Below are 16193 nucleotides of genomic sequence, written 5' to 3'. Positions count from 1 at the left end.
GCCAGGACACGGAGACAACCTAAACGTCCATTGTCAGGTGAATGGATAAAAACGATGTGGTACGTATATACAATGGAATACTACTCAGTTATTCAAAAGAAAAAACATGAAATAATGCCATTTGCAGCAACATGGATAGACCTAGAGATGATCATCCTAAGTGAAGTAAGACAGAAAGGGAAAGACAAATACCATATGATATCACTTATATGTGGAATCTAAAATATGACACAAATGAACTTATCTACAAAACAGAAGCAGACTCACAGACAGAGAACAGACTTGTGGTTTCCAAGGGGGAGGGAGGGGGAGGGAGAGACGGATTGAGAGTTTGGGATTAGCAGATGCAAACTATTATGTATAGAATAAACAATAAGGTCCTACTTTATGCACAGGGAACTATATTCAATATCCTGAGATAACCATAATGGAAAAGAATATGAAAAAGAATGTGTGCATATATGTATAACTGAATCACTTTGCTACCCAGCAGAAATTAACACAACATTGTAAATCAACTATACTTCAATCAAATAAATTTTTTAAAAAAGAATTGATTCTACTCTGAATTTTTATTTTGTCTTTGGGCTTTCTCCTACTGACTATTAATATTAGAGAACACAAGGGGGGAGGGATAAATTCGGAGCTTGGGATTAACATACACACACTACTATATCTAAAATAGGTATAGTATATCTACACTCCAGTAAAAAAATTTTTTAAGTGATATAAATTAAAGCTAAAAAATATATATCAGAGAAGGCACTAAAGGAGAGATCTTCTTAAATAAACCTGGTGTATTGATAGTCAAATTTAGGTAATAAAAAGATTAATCTGGAAGTGATTATTTACTTTTCAAAATAATTGCTCTACAAAAGGATTCACTCAGGATTCCAGTAATTAATGCGGTCTCTTAAGGCATTTGACATTTAATTAATTTTAATTACAGCTTTTGAGGAGTACTCTGTAAGCAAGCCATACCTACATTTCCCATTTGTTAATTGAAATAAGGACTGAATTATTATTGTGTTTTGGTAATTTTGGAACTAATTGCCTTTGGTTTTGTGTAGGTTATTTATTTTTAAATGAAACCTTCTAGGCCAAGAAATTTTCTCCTGTGTCTGCCTAAAGTCTCAATGATTAGAATGTTAATAAAGTCATTGTAATATTCTATGGGATAGCCCTTGTTTCAAATCTGCACTCTTGGGTTTACCATTTGCACAAAATCACATTAATGGGAAAGTTATATACTATTTAAATATATCTATCATGCATTATACTCCTTGCTCAGAAAAGGTCTTTATTCTCTGCCCCAGTGGCATAGTCTTTCTTTGGAGTCTAGGGAAGCACCCTGGAACTTAAACAAGTATTCTTTTCAGAACTGCGTGCCCTTCTTGTTTCCCAGTAGCGGGCTGCTGTGCCCTCCGCCTTGACTCCCTTGCCTGAGGCCTGGAGGTTGGAGGCCATTGCAGACCCAGGCCTGCCTTAGGTCCTTATCATCCGCATACACAATGGGAAAAAGAAACGCACACATCTGAGAATCAGGATTTCAACTGTAAATCACATCTGCCCTGGCGTAATTCATCAGATGGATGTTCATTTATTGCCATGTTGTCATTGTAAAACTTTAATTTCTGTTTGGCTGAAAATACCCCTGATGGGTATGTGACAGGGTTGTGAACTCTTTGTATAAAAGCCTCTTTATAAATAAGATTTCTTAAGGCTGTAATGATTTTGTTATCTGGGAGAGGGAGTGTAGGAAGAAATGTAAAATACAGGGCAGAGGGCATGCAGTGAAGGCAAAGTTACAAAGTTCAGGGAAGCATGGTTACAAAACTCCTTTCTTTGCAACACTGGCATTATCCCGAAGTCAGCTTTTTAGAGAAGAAAACTCATGGTAAAGGTGAGTCCAGTTTTAGATCAAGCTCACCTATAGTGTGTGTGTTTTCTGAGTTAGTGTCAACATAGAAACAAAATGATCCTTAGTCCGCCTAAGGATGGCCGAAGCCCGTTAGTGACTGCCCACAGTTCCAAGCAGTGTGGTCTTTGAGCCGAGATTTTCACCCACAGGTATGTGATGGCAGACTTTAGACTGTAGACAAGGAAATGTGAGGCCTCGTTGGCAAGTGTCTCCAGATCCATTGCCTTGTATTTAAAAGTTGAATAATTGCTGCTATGAAATTGATTTTTTTTTCCCCAAAAAATGTTCAGCAAAGAACATTTCATAGTAAGTTTTCTGTTTTCCTAAGCTGTCTCTTTGGTCCAGTTAGTGAAGGGGTGTGAAAGTGTCATTTCTTCCATAGAAGACGAGTAGGGAGTTCTGAGAAACTAAGACTTTCCAAGAAACATCATCATACCAAAAAGCCCCCATTCCTACACTGTGCAGTTTCATAAGCACGTTGTGTGTCTTTTGTTTGTTGTATTCTTTTAATCCCTAGGAAGTGTCAGGGAAAGATAATGTCACAGAAGAAAGTAGTTCATACGTGTATAAAATACTCCAGTTGTATGTAATGTGTGAATTTTTGTCTTCTAAACATCATTTAACCCTGTTTCCAGCCATGCAATAATGAGCTTTGTATTTGTAATAAATTCTCATGGCGTTATCTTTAACATGTGGCTATTTAGGGAGAAGACCTTGTTTTCCATTTTTCACAAATTATTGGTCCTTCACCCCAGGCTCAGTTTCCTCCCAACTAAACAGACTTATAGCTGTGAGGAGTGGGGAGGGGAAAGGATGCTTAAATACCTATTCCCGGAGTCAGGAAATCAAGTTACACTTTCTGGAGAGTATTCAGAAAATAAATAGTCCCATTCCGTGACGCACGAGATTCTGACCACAGGTTGGAGTTGGGTTTTGACTTTGTCAACCACCTTCACATAGTAACACGAAGCTTTCCAAAGCCATTTATTTTATTGGGTGTGTCCATCTTTGCTTTCACTGTTAGATAATAAGCTGCCATTGATTATTTTTCTGGTTTTACGTGGCCAGTGCTGGCATGGTGAAAGCAGAGAGCAGTGGGGAAATGTGTTCTCCTCTCCGTCCCAGAAGTCAGTGTGCACTTAACCTCCAGTTTACATGCGTGCATGTACCTACCCAGGCACGTTTTCAAGTTTCTTCCAAGTTAAAAAGAAAAAAGCCATTTCTCATTCAATCCACTAGCCCTTTCTAGTAGCTGTCTCCCCCTTCCTTCCCAGCCCCTTCCTTCCTTCTTGAAAAGAGTGGTCTGTCCTCACTAACTCCACCCTCGCCTCCTGTTCTGGCTTTGACTCCCTGGAATCTGCTTCTGGTCCCCTCACTCAACTCAAGCTTCATTCACTAAGATCCCCAGGGACCTGCTAACTGTCACACATCTTCCCGACCTGCCCTGACTTCCTGCCGTCGTTCCATCTTCACACCATCCCTCTCCTGAGCCGTCCTCCCCACCATCTGCTTCGTTGACACCACTGGGGACTGTTCTCTGCCATGAGCGGTGAGATGCGGTCCCTTGTGTTTCTCCCCCCTTGGTCTCCTCCTCTATTGGCGCCTTAGGGGTTCAGCCCTCTTCCCTTCTCATCTGGGATCTCAGTGCCACCAGGACTTCAGATTCTATCCGTAGAGCATTGAGCTCGAACTCTTTTCAACACTGAACCCCTTGGTTTCTCCCAAGCTCTGTTCTTCCTTCTAAGTGTCTGTCTGATAAGTGGCACCAGGATTTGTCTCTCCTTCTAAGCCCCCAGTCCAGGGCATCGTTCTGGTGGTTTATTCCTGCCCATGTACCTTTTGTACACTCAAGATTCCTTCCTCCTCCAGACTTTCTCAGTATAATTTCCTGTGAGTTTGTTCTTCCCCTGCCCTCCTGAATCATTCATGGTGCTCCCACTGACCTTCATTCCACCTTCTATGATTATAGGACCGATTTTTATCTCAGTCGTGTGTTGGTCTCCCTCCCTCCCTCCCAGCTAATTCCAGGGGCTACTCATTCTTGTCTGCTTTACTCAACACCAGCTCAGTGAGCGTGTGATGGGCACTCAGCATATAATTGAACAAGTCAATAGTAAATGGAACTAATGTCGTTTGTAGGAAAAGGGAAAGTGACACAATGTTCTTCAGACTTTTAGGGGCAGTAGATGGTGCGTGTGATCCCGGCCATTAGCCCTCAGGACGGACACCTTCCACAGCTTACTTCAAACCCCACTAGTACATTTTGTGTGTTAGATGGCAGTCAGTCACTTAAATATGCCTCCCTGAGAATATGCCTCGTAGACTAAAGAGAAGTGATGGTTCTGGAAAGAGCAGAACTCCCCAATTCCACCTCGCAATAAATTAGCTTTCTGTTTAGCTCTGGGTTCATAGTCTGCTGCTTGAACACTGGGGAGAGGCGTCTTACTCCTGGGAAGCAGTATCTTATCTCTGATAAGACTGAATCATTGAGCATTTCTTTAGAAAAGGGAAAGACTTGTTGGGGAGAGGCAAGGATGAGAGGATTGTGCTGGAAGTAAAACCACTTAACAAGAAAGGCTTTAGACCAGAAAACTGCTTGTGAAGCCAGGCTCTGGGTACAGATGGGAGTCCGCTCTCCCTGAATCCACTTTGTGGTCATTGACCCTGTCGTAACCAGTAGGTGCCAGGAGCTCGGCTGCAAACACTCAAGCTACTCATCGCCAGAAATTACCTACCAGCAGGCAGAAGTCACCCATGATCCGCGATGGGTAGTAACACCTGCCTCAGACAGAACGCCATCCCCTCCCTTAGCACCAGGGTTTGAGGTTTATTCCTGATAATCCAAGTACCTCACCCTCGCCCTGCACTGCTCCTTGAAGTTCAGTCTTAAATGCTGCACTGAAGGGCAGAGAAGGGCTCTAGTCCGTCAGGCCTGGTGTGTCGGGCAGGGTGTGTTCTGTTACATCCTCACTGAGAACAGTAGTTACAGGGCAGTGGGATGGGGTGCTGACAATGAAGCCACAACCTTTCCCGGTTCAGAAATAACTGTCATTTTCACTCTGCCACCACGTCCAGTGTCGTGGTGGCAGAGTTGATGGCGGTCATAGGGGCCAGGTCTGCTGGCACCTTTTTTTCCCCTAGATTGACACCAATATGAAGACAAAAAAATTAACATGCAGCCCAGATGACTTATCAATAACGGTCTCCACATTAAAATATAAAAGGCATTCTTTTGGTATAAGTTTGAAAATAAAAGTGCCTTGTTGTACTTATTTTGTGACATCCGATAACCTCCACCTGGCATTCGGTGCGCCATATTTGTGCCAGAGGTGACAAATCCCCAAACCCTGCCATCCACAGTGCCATCCACAGAGCAGTAAGAACAATGACGACAGTCCCTACCATTTCCACTTCCGGGCTAATTGAATACACAGGGGAAGTAAGTAAACATAAACAGTCTGTTGGCAGAGTTCAGAAGCAATGACAAGTACCGGTGGCTACTTGTGATGGTCCCAAACCGTGCCTGTAACAGTTAGAGCTGGGCCGGAGGGATGGGCAGTAAGAACTAAAGCAGAGCGAGAGGCAGGAAAGCACAGGGTGTGTTTAGGTGACACGGAATCTGCCCCATTGGATGGACCCATGTATTCATGTAGAGGAGTAGGGAGGGAAATAACTAGAAAGATGGAATCAAATGGGATAATTTCTTCTAGCGAGAAGAAATCACTAGAAAGTCTTCAGCAGGCCTCAGTGGGAGACAGGAGAAGCTGGACTTTATCCAGTAGTCAAGGGGGGCCACTGGAGATGGGAAGTAACAAGATGAAAGCCACATGCTGAGACTTTTAGAAGGAATGTGCTGAAAATGTAGCACTTAAATGTGAAATTGAATATGAGGGAAAACTGGAAATAGGGTGATTGGCCATCTGGTCTTATAAATTGCCTTTTATTGTCAGATAAAATTCATTTCAAGCCACAGCTACATTTCTCTTGGATATAAATGTCCCATGATGAATCAAATCAAGAAGCAAAGAGAAAGTAGAATAATTACTGTTAAAAGGATGTAAGAGATAGGAAGTAAGATGGCACAATAAACCCTCACAGTGTGTTGGTGTGTCACTTCTGAACCCCAAAATGTATACATTCCTCCAAAGCGTATATAGTTTTCCCATAAAACGCACTGCAGTATGACCTCATTTGAGCGTCCACATCTGCAGCACCAAGTGAAAAGTAACGCGTGGAGACGCGTCTGCAGGGTCGTCAGCCGTGCTCACCCCGAGAGGGCCGCCCTCCCGCACCTGCCCGGTGTAGCACTCTCTAGTTTTGTTCCTCCACAGTGTTACAGCTGAATTCTTGTCGCCCACGGGGTCCCACTGAAGTCGGGTTTTGTTTTGTTTTTAACTACCTTTTCTCCAAAATGGGTTTCAAATAAGCCTAGTTCTTTCCCATTGAAGTCACACAATTACACCCAAACTGCCCCCTCATCACAAGGGAAGAAATCTTTCTTTGGTCTCATGTTAGTATCTCCTCACTGACAACATCACACACACCCACACACTCACACACACACACACCCCTTTGTTCTTTAACTCCTTTCAGGAGTCACGTGGCCATTTCAGAAGCTTTCCATATTTCAAATGCTGTTTGGAGTGTAGCCGGAAACGTTCCAGTCAGCCGAGCTCACCTCGCCAGGCCCTGTGACCTACAAATGCTGCTTTTTACTGCTGCCTCCCCCGTCCCCTCCTGTCACCAGGAAACCTATGGGGAAGCTCTTTAGGACTGTCCAGTTATGGAAGGAGGGGGCAGAACCAGATGTCAGGAACCTTGAGAGTCTGGGGTTATAAGAAGAGAAGAGAGGACTTCCCAGAGATCAAAGTCAACTACAAGTGGCTGCTTTTCTGTGTTCCGAGACCTAGGTCAGCTGATGATCCTCAATTACAATGCATAGTGTAGTCGACATCTCAGCATATCATAATTGACATCTAGGTAAGTGGTCCCTAATGAAATGTATTTAATGACTAATTCCAAAATTTAGAAATTTCTAAATCAAATTCAGCCTTAACCCTGTTTTCCTCATGCCTCTCTCTAATCCCATGTTGAGAAGCGATTGTTTATTTCTAAAATGGAAAAGTTAACTGACGGACTCCTTATCGTCTTACGTTTTCCATGATTCCTGTTATTCTAAGCATAGACAGAACCAAGCACATCTATAAAAGCCGCACCCATCCATCCCAGATTCTAAAGACATTCCCTAAGAAAGAAAAACACAGTTGGCTACTACACAATTCGCTAACAAGACAGAAGGAAGATGACACAGTGTCTTACTTATTTTGTAACCAGTGTATGCTCCCAAAAGCCAGGGAGCAGACTGAGCCAGCCAGAACTTTTCAGTGTCCTAGTTGGTTCCCAGCTTCTTAAGAAGACCCCAAAGTGAGGCGAGAGTCCCCCTGGGCCAGCTTACAAGCAAGCCTCCCTCTTCCTTATCCAAACTTCATTTCCTCCTCCTCCACCACCTTTTGAAAAGCTCAGAAAGAGAACGCCCGCGGCTGTTGGAGAAGAGAATCTGCTGCTCTCAATGTTTTGTTTTAGCCTAAAGGGCTGCTGCAGAAGAAAAACTGTATCCAGTGGGTCCCAACAACCAGGGTGGTGGGTCCTCTGGGTGCGAGCTGTGATTCCCAGACCCAGGGAGAAATGCAACGGATGAGACTTTAAATGGCTCCTGTTTCGCTGAGAATTGAGGTTTGCCGGGTCACCCCGGGGTCACATGACTTTTTTAACATCTGGTTTTCTCCAGCAAGTGAATCAGGCCTCAGAAGCCAGTTAGAGGGCCGGGGTGCAGCGTAGGTGGTAGACTGTGCAGTGTAACGTGAGCCCATTTCATTTGGTCTTAAGCAAACTCCAAACCAAAGCTAACAGGAGCTCCGTTTCATTGTCTTCATTACCCAGAGCCCCTGGGACAGAGGAATCGAAGGCAAAGGTGAAAAAAAATGGGTGGGAACACAGCCTAAAAGCAAGCAAGGGTGTTTTTTTTACAAAGTCCGAATTGGCTCTGTTTTTACCTATGTAGTTAAGGGTAGACTAGCTGAACCAGGTATAAACTGCCCCCTGCTGTCTGACACAGAGAAGTACATAAAAATATCTGCCTCATTAAAAAGAACCATATTCTGAAGGCCGGCTGTGAATGGAAAACAAGCTGGGGCGAAGGCAGGCAAGGGATGGCACAGATCACCTGCCTCCCTCTCCGGTGTGAAGATGAAGGGAGGGTGAGAGAGGTGGAGGCGGCTCTTATAAACTACTATTTTTCGGATTTGGAGAGCTGCCTCATTACGCCATCTGCCGCCTTGTTTCTCAGAGTATGGCCTGTGGTCCAGCAGCGTCCGCATCACCTGGGAGCTTGTTAGAGATGCAGAGTCTCAGGCCCCACCCTTGGTCTACTGAGTCAGAATGTGCATGAAACAAGATCCCCAGGGGATTCATGTGCACAGTTACCTGTGAGAAGCCCCGACCGTAACTTCAGAAGGAGCCTTTACACTAGACAAGGTCCACTGTTGCCTAAGGCTTGTAGCAAATCAAATTCAGTTTGAACAGTGAAGAAATACAACTCGCTAGGAGAATGGAATCCTTTATTAATATCGTGATCACTTACGCTCTTATTTTCATCCTATTCCTGTTTCCTGTGTCCTCACGTATCACCGGCTCTTTACCGTGCTGTCCTTCCCATGACTTGCTACATTTCTGCAGCATCTGCCAAACCGTTTCTTTCAAAATCGCTCCATCTCTGGCAGCCTCCTGTTTCCCACAGTCCTTGCTCGCTCAGGTCTCCTCTCCCCTTCTCCCACCCCTGCTGGTGTCACGTAAGAGCAGCCACTGGGCCCTCCGGGAGGGAGCTGGCCCTGCGCGTAGTCCGAGTGTCGCTAACCCCGCGTGTTCTCTTCTGCGCCAGGTCAGGGAAGAATGCCGGCTCCTGAACGCCCCGCCTGTCCCGCCCCGCAGCGCAAAGCCTCAGTCCACCAGCCCCTCGGTCCCTCCTCGCACAGCCAAGCCGGCGCGGCAGCAGACTCGTTCTCCCAGCCCCACCTTGTCCTACTATTCTTCAGGGCTGCACGACATGTAAGTCCTATGCCAGGGCCCACTTCCACATGGTTCCCTCATCAACCAGGTCCCCAGTCCTTGAGAACCGTGTCAAGGAGCCATCCCCTGGGCAGGGTGGTAGGAGAGGAAGTTTTCTTTTAAAAAAAGAAAAGAAAAAAAATTTTTTTTTTTTAACTGGATGAGCATGATGGGGCCCTGTTGGTTCTGAGCTAGGATGGAAGAGCCAGTGACCTAGCAAGATGCAGAGTCTGTGAGGGGTTCAGTGGTTAAGGCTGGCATCGACTTGTCTCCGCTTTGACTTCAACACACGCAGACAGCACCCTCAAGGAGGACCCGGAATGGCAGGGGTCCTGTCGGCTGTCTGCTCTGAATTCCCACCCGGTGCTGGAGTCCCTTCCTGACCATCGCTGTCAGGCAGTCTTCCACTTCCATCTGCGTCCTCCCAGTGCCGTGAGCTCATTCTTTTGCACTGCAGCTCATTCCATGGTTGGCACGTGCCAATAACTTTTTTTAGAGGTCTTTCATTATATCCAGTTGAAATCTATCTCCGTGTAACTTTCAACTGTTCCTTAGGTCTAAAGAAACAAATGTAGGTCCACCCCGCCTCTCTTGATCAGGCTGTGAAACCGTGAGGTCAGCCGCTATGTAAGTCTCCTCCAAGAGGCAGCTTCAGTCCCACATGCTGTCCCCCCATCACCCACCTCTGAGCACACTCTGGTTTCACAGTCACTCTTAAGATAGGGCCCCAGAGCTGAGTGTGATCACATGTGACAGGTTAAAGTAGCTCTCCTTGGCAGGTATTTTTTTGTTCCCTGGACATTTAAATCTTTATGCTGATGTTACGCAGTTGTGCGGGAACCAAGGCAAGAATAAGCATTTTATTCGAAACATTTCTTCCAGCCTCAGACTCTTGGATGGATATAGGGTCATCGGTGGTGGTGATGTAGTCCTGTCACTGTAGCCCAAGGATGACAAGCGTGAGACACTCATTTACTGCTCTCTCACTCCACCCTTGCCCACTGCAGACATCACTAATCAATCACAGCACCTGTTGGTGATAAGCCCAAATAAGGCTAAAGATTTTTCTCATCACAAAGATCCAGGCACCCACTAACAATGATTTTCTTGTTAAAAAAATTACATATTTGCCATCTCTGCTATAGCATATTAAATCAGTACCTTCATATCCATAGTTACCGATGCATTGTAGTAATTTAAAGATTCTTTAAAAAAAACAAACCCAGTGAGGTTAAGCAGGTACTTTACGATAAGAAATATAATATTTGTTGCCTAACTACATTTTTCTATTCAGAAGTGACGTCGATGGGATAGGATAGGCTGGATATTTTACTTTTTTTTTTTTTTTCACTCATCTCTCTCTCTCTGTGTTTGGCTTTTAAGCAGCGTTACTAAAAGTGACACGAGTCCTCCTGAAAGCGCTCCCGTTTCCTGCTACCCGTGTACCCGAGTGAAAGCAGATTCCATGGACCCCAAGTCCCCGTTCGGCAGTCCCACTGCTGAAGCTCTGTCCTCCAGGCTCTCGTGGCCTAATCATTATTCGGGAGCGTCAGAGACCCAGACCAGGAGCGACTTCCTGCTGGATCCGAGCAGGAGTTACAGTTACCCCCGACAGAAGACGCCGGGCACGCCCAAGAGAAACTGCCCGGCAGCCTTCGACCTCGACGGCCACGAGCTGGCGGCCAGCCCACCCGGGCCCAGGCCCACGGAGCCCGGCGGTAGTGCCCCGGGGTGTCCCAAGTCGGCCAGCTACTCTCTGGAGAGCACGGGCGGGAAGACCCTGACTGCCGGCCCCGCCAAGCAGAGCATCTCGTGCCCGGCCTTGCCTCCCAGGGCCCCGAGGCCAGTGGAAGAGAAAGCCGCCCTCGACACCCTACCTTTGCCTCTGCAAATTGATGGTGCTGAGGAAGACCCCAAGCCTGGGTCGCCGGACCTCTCCGAGGACCCGTACTTTGTTCAGAAGGGCACACAGGACATCTTCTCCGTGTCTTACCCCTTCTCATCACCCCTCCACCTCCAGCTGGCCCCCCGCTCCTGTGGTGACGGGTCCCCGTGGCAGCCACCTGCCGACCTGTCGGGACTCTCCATAGAGGAAGTGTCCAAGTCCTTGCGGTTCATAGGGTTGTCCGAAGACGTCATAGCATTCTTTGTGACCGAAAAGATTGACGGAAACTTGCTTGTTCAGCTCACAGAAGAAATCCTCTCCGAGGATTTCAAACTGAGCAAACTGCAGGTGAAGAAAATCCTGCAGTTCATTAACGGCTGGAGGCCCAAAATATAGCCAAATAACCCCGGGTAGCATTGAACAAAACAGATAAATGTGTGTTCTAGAAGGGGAGGGCTGGGACACAGTTTCACATTTTTTTGCACTAAAAACTTTCTCTGTAAATAGGGATAAGAGAAAACTCTTACTATGCAGATTATGATTTTGAATGGTGAACAGGCTATTTTGTACATCAATAAAAATGCTGTACAGAACACTTAGAGGTGTGCCTTGTACATCACTCAACACTCAACAGCTGCTAAAAGACAAAAGGCATGTTCAGAGAAATAATTGTTACCCAAGTAGGTTTATGCGAGAAGTTGTGATATTTATTTACAAAATAGCCAAAGCTGAAAGACAGAAGAATCTTTAAAAAAAAAAAAAACAAAAAAAAACTTTTGAACAATTCCCTCCTTTGGGAGAATCAACTTTAGACAATTTATTCTGTGCTCTGTTGTTCGGATTGCTCAATGCTAATTGTTTTACTCTTGTGCCTGAAAATGTTAGTGATATGAAATGACACTGCAGTGTTATGTGCTTGGTGGGGATCTTTTTATCAAAAGGCATTTTACAAAAGTCATGTGCTAGTAGAGAGGATCTATGATGTCCTTAGAAATAATAAATCATGACCACAATAATTTATCTGTAACTGCTGCTAATTTTACTGAGCAGAGATAAAAAAGACCAGAATATATACGTATATGTATATTTACACAATACAAATGTATGTTTTCAACATCAGTATGAGTCTGATCTTTTAGATAATAATCTGTTCACTTTCAAATATCCATTGAAGTTTGGGGCCGTTAATTAAGTCGCCTCTCTTAGGAAATGGGACAGAATGATTCCAAAGATTCTCAGAACCCTGTCCCTCGAAGCTGAGTCTTATCAGGCTGCATCACAGAAAACTTGGAACAAATCAGTAGAGAGTCTGTATTGAAGAATTAAGTTTGATTTTAAACCTATTACAGGCTGGGTTTTACATAGAATACTCCCGTGCTGATCAGTGTCTGGGGAAATGACCATTTCTGTCGAGTGATCATTCTTCTCGGGTTTGAGGGTCTTATTCTCCTGGTATGTGGTGATGAAGGGTCTGGAGAGCATTTCTCAGAGCGTGTCAGGTGTTCTCAACATGCTTTGTGCTTTAGGAGAGCTCAGCAATCAGACATACCATCCTCTGCTTTGATATGTGCTACATCTGTTGCATCATTTTTTAAAGTATCAGTAAGAGTACTTGTTTAGTTCAGAAATCTCTTCTTTCCTCTCTTCCAAAGAAAATACATGATTACCATACTTTCATTCCAACAATCCCAGGACCCAGTCTGACAGTTTTTGCCAAACGTGAATAAATACTCCAAAATATAATGGCATCCACATAATTCTTGACTTTTTGAAGGAATATAAATCTTAGAAAAGTTTTTGTTCTCCGAGCAGCATATCGTCCCTAGCCCTGTCTCCCCCAGAGTGTCCCCACATTCTAGATGGACAGACAGCCACCCAGGTGTCAGTGTGACTTGCAGGATTGGCTTGTATGTTATTATCCTCTCTTCTTGCTCATCAGGATAAATACACAAATGGAAAGACAAGACCCACCAGTCTAGTTTTGCAGACCTGTTCAATATATGGCTTCATTTCTTGGCATTCAAGATATTTTTAATCCATCTCATTGTTTTAGAATTGGGGTGAATTGATACCTTTTCTCATTTTCCATCTTAAATCTCTTGTTTTTAAAAAAAAAATCATTTTTCCCCCCAACATGTCTCCCAAAATGCAAATACTCTAGGTTAAAAGTGCCCCATAAAAGAGTACCCTGTAGAATCTATCAAACTGTAGCACCTCTTCAAAAGTAACTGACAAGTTTATATAGAAGCTTCTAGTACTGCACTCAGATGACATGCAGCCCCTCCATGACTTTCATGTTGAGAAAGCATCCTTCTGTGTGACGGGCAACTCCCTAGGTAAAGTTAACCTCTCAGAACTTTCCTTTAAAATAAAAACAGAAAGAATGATGTTGAAAAGTTGCAAGTTTTCTCTGGCAAAACCTTGCTGAATCCGTTCGTGAATCCTTAGCACCTGGACGCTGTTCTCAATTCAAGAGGGAGGAATGAGTGGGTTTGAGTTTACTATGACAGTTGCCGCACATAAACAACTGGTTCCTTTTATCTATTTTTTCTTTTTGTTTGTTTTTTTTCTTTTGCAAAACCTCGACACAAAGTCCTTTTTGTTTTTTGTCTTGGCATATGTACGTTGAGTTTATATCGACGGCAACATAGAGACTCCTTGAGGGCAGGGAGTATGGCCTTTCATTGACATATTCAAAATTCCCCACATGCAGAACCTTTTCTAACCAACCAGGTCAAGACTGAGGACATCTTCTGGCAGGTTCCCTGCAATCTGTGCACTGACCCCTGTGCTTGGGGGAGAGTGTCCAAACGGGACTCTTTCTTGGATTCCTTAAATGCATGGCCAAAACCATCGTGACCCCCTTAAGAAATTCAACAATAAACCAAACCAAGCAGCTAAAATGTAAAATGTGGACCTGATTCCTGTTGGGACGGAGCACTCAAACACAGATCAATTCCTTCTCAGAATCTCGTAAACACCTGCACGTTCTCTCTCTTTTAAGTTGAGCCGCTCAACTTTATGAACTGTGAAATTTACATTTAGACCCTTTCAACCCACATAGACCATTCACATTTATGGAGTTGCAGCTAGCTGCCCATTCGACTAAATTGCAGTGTTTATTCTTGTTTCACATAGAAATAAAACAATCTTAGGGGGAAACATTATGACTGTCCATTCCAACTGTTTTCAGACGTGGGTAAATACCCTCTGCCGACATTCCAGAACCACCTTACACATCGTGCACACAACTCCTCGAGAAGTTCAGGGGGCAGGTGTGGATGAATAGAGGGCTCTTCATTTTCCAAACACACTGTATCACAAGTCACTACTCATCATGCCTAAAGAGTATGAGGTTAACATTTTGAATAACAAACTGAAAAAAACCCACAGTTCTCCAAAGACCACTGTGAACTGTTCAAAGAAAATTTCAACTTCAGTCCACCAGAAAAGTGAAATCTGCTGTTGGACACACAAGACTTTCAGAAACTATGACCATTAATCCCAATTCCCACTATTTTTCTAGGAATACAATGGCACCAGGCTGCTAGGGCAAGAAAAGTCAGATGCCCAGAGTGCAAATGATGGAAAGTAGGATTTTTATACTGTGGGACTGTAATTCTTATGACCACTTCTTGTCCAATCACATCGTTTAGTCTTCAGAACTTGGTGTTTTAAAATTTGTCTCAGTGTGAAAGCTAGAAACAAAGGGTAAACGTGATTTCTGTTAAAAGTATATACAAGTATCTTCTGTAATTTTGCTGCTCTGTCTAATTTTTAGGCTATGAGTTTTGTAATGAGCTTATCAGATGATGAATTTCCTTTGTTTACAATCTCATGTAGTAGGGCTCAGATTATCATTTCTTAGCTATAAACCTCTTCTCCCATTTTCATATTAAGCTCCATTTAAAATATTGCTTAAGCTAAGCCTAAAAGTTGAATTCAATTAGTCAAAAATTTGGGAGTTTTCCTTGACTTAAATGAAAATGGTATATTCTTTTCGAAGACTTTTGTAACCATCTTTACAGTTTCTTTGCTTGGAAAACTGGGGTTGTTAACTACCAGTTAACAGTTGCATTATTTCCAGAGCATTGTCTATGGGCCCAATGTGTACCTCAAGATAAACATGGTATGTTTTTGTCTAAAAAAATTCGTTGTTGATTTAAATGGTTCGGAAATGTCTATAAATAAAGAAATTTTAAAAGTTGCTCTTCTTGCAATCGTTCCTCAGTGAGTTGGACCCCTGTGTGGTTTTCTAGAACCTCTCTTTCCCACCCTCATGGAGGAGAAGAGAACTTGTCTGAAGGGTTTCTGAAGACTGCAAGCTCACCCCATGTTAACAAGAGATTGAAGACTATGGCTATCGAAAGTGGAAGAAGCTGGGAACCAGGTAACCTGGTGGCAACCAAAGAGAATCTAGTACCTGTGTGGTCAGGAGTTAGGACAAAAGACAAATACAGATGGACTAGTGAGCTTTAAAAAAATAATAATGGGGGAGGGTATAAATGAGGAGGTTGGGATTAACATATACACACTACTATATATAAAATAAACAAGAACCTACAGTATAGCACAGGTTACCCATGTTCAATATCTTGTAATAACCTATAACGGAAAAGAATCTGAAAAAATATAGATAGGTAGATAACTGAATCACTTTACTGTATACCTGAAACTAATGCAACATTGTAAATCAACTATACTTCAATAAAAAAATTAAAAGAGGGCTTCCCTGGTGGCGCAGTGGTTGAGAATCTGCCTGCCAATGCAGGGGACATGGGTTCGAGCCCTGCTCTGGGAAGATCCCACATGCCGCGGAGCAACTAGGCCCGTGAGCTACAATTACTGAGCCTGCGCGTCTGGAGCCTGTGCCCCGCAACAAGAGAGGCCGCAATAGTGAGAGGCCCGTGCACTGCGATGAAGAGTGGCCCCCGCTCGCCGCAACTAGAGAAAGCCCTCGCACAGAAACGAAGACCCAACACAGCCATAAATAAATAAATAATAATTTTTTAAAAAAATTTTAAAATAAAAAAATTTTAATAAAAATAATACATGTTCATACAGAGAAAAAAAGACAGTAGAAATTCATATCTCTTTGGCTTATATATAGCTTAATTTCTATAATTACAATTAGCGTAACAGTGAGTAGATGTGGTAGAAGGTTTTAGAGAAAGTCATGAGCATTCAGCACGCTGCAGCATCTACCAGTAAGTTTTACAGAGAAGTTGGCAAGTGGAGGCTGGTTAAGCTTTTATTGTACTCAAAATAGCATGAAATAGCTTC

General features: G+C 43.7%; 1 protein-coding gene across 5 annotated transcripts in view; it reads left to right on the top strand.

Moving 5' to 3' along the window:
• The window catches only part of GAREM1 (GRB2 associated regulator of MAPK1 subtype 1), a 211630-nt gene extending 196513 nt beyond the window's left edge, over window positions 1-15117 (top strand). For 4 of the 5 annotated variants that reach the window (XM_036822954.1, XM_036822952.1, XM_036822956.1 and 1 more), the window contains 2 exons: window positions 8859-9025; window positions 10409-15117. In XM_036822954.1, coding sequence (XP_036678849.1) covers window positions 8859-9025; window positions 10409-11306 — 1065 coding nt within the window. In that variant the 3' untranslated portion in view covers window positions 11307-15117. The remainder of the gene's footprint in view (window positions 1-8858; window positions 9026-10408) is intronic. The other variant, XM_036822953.1, reaches the window with a different exon arrangement.
• Window positions 15118-16193: the final 1076 nt, after the last annotated feature.

This window comes from Balaenoptera musculus, chromosome 14 (assembly GCF_009873245.2).
Source record: "Balaenoptera musculus isolate JJ_BM4_2016_0621 chromosome 14, mBalMus1.pri.v3, whole genome shotgun sequence".
In the NCBI taxonomy this organism is placed as follows: Eukaryota; Metazoa; Chordata; class Mammalia; order Artiodactyla; family Balaenopteridae; genus Balaenoptera; species Balaenoptera musculus.
This window is presented reverse-complemented; position numbering and strand designations above follow the sequence as displayed.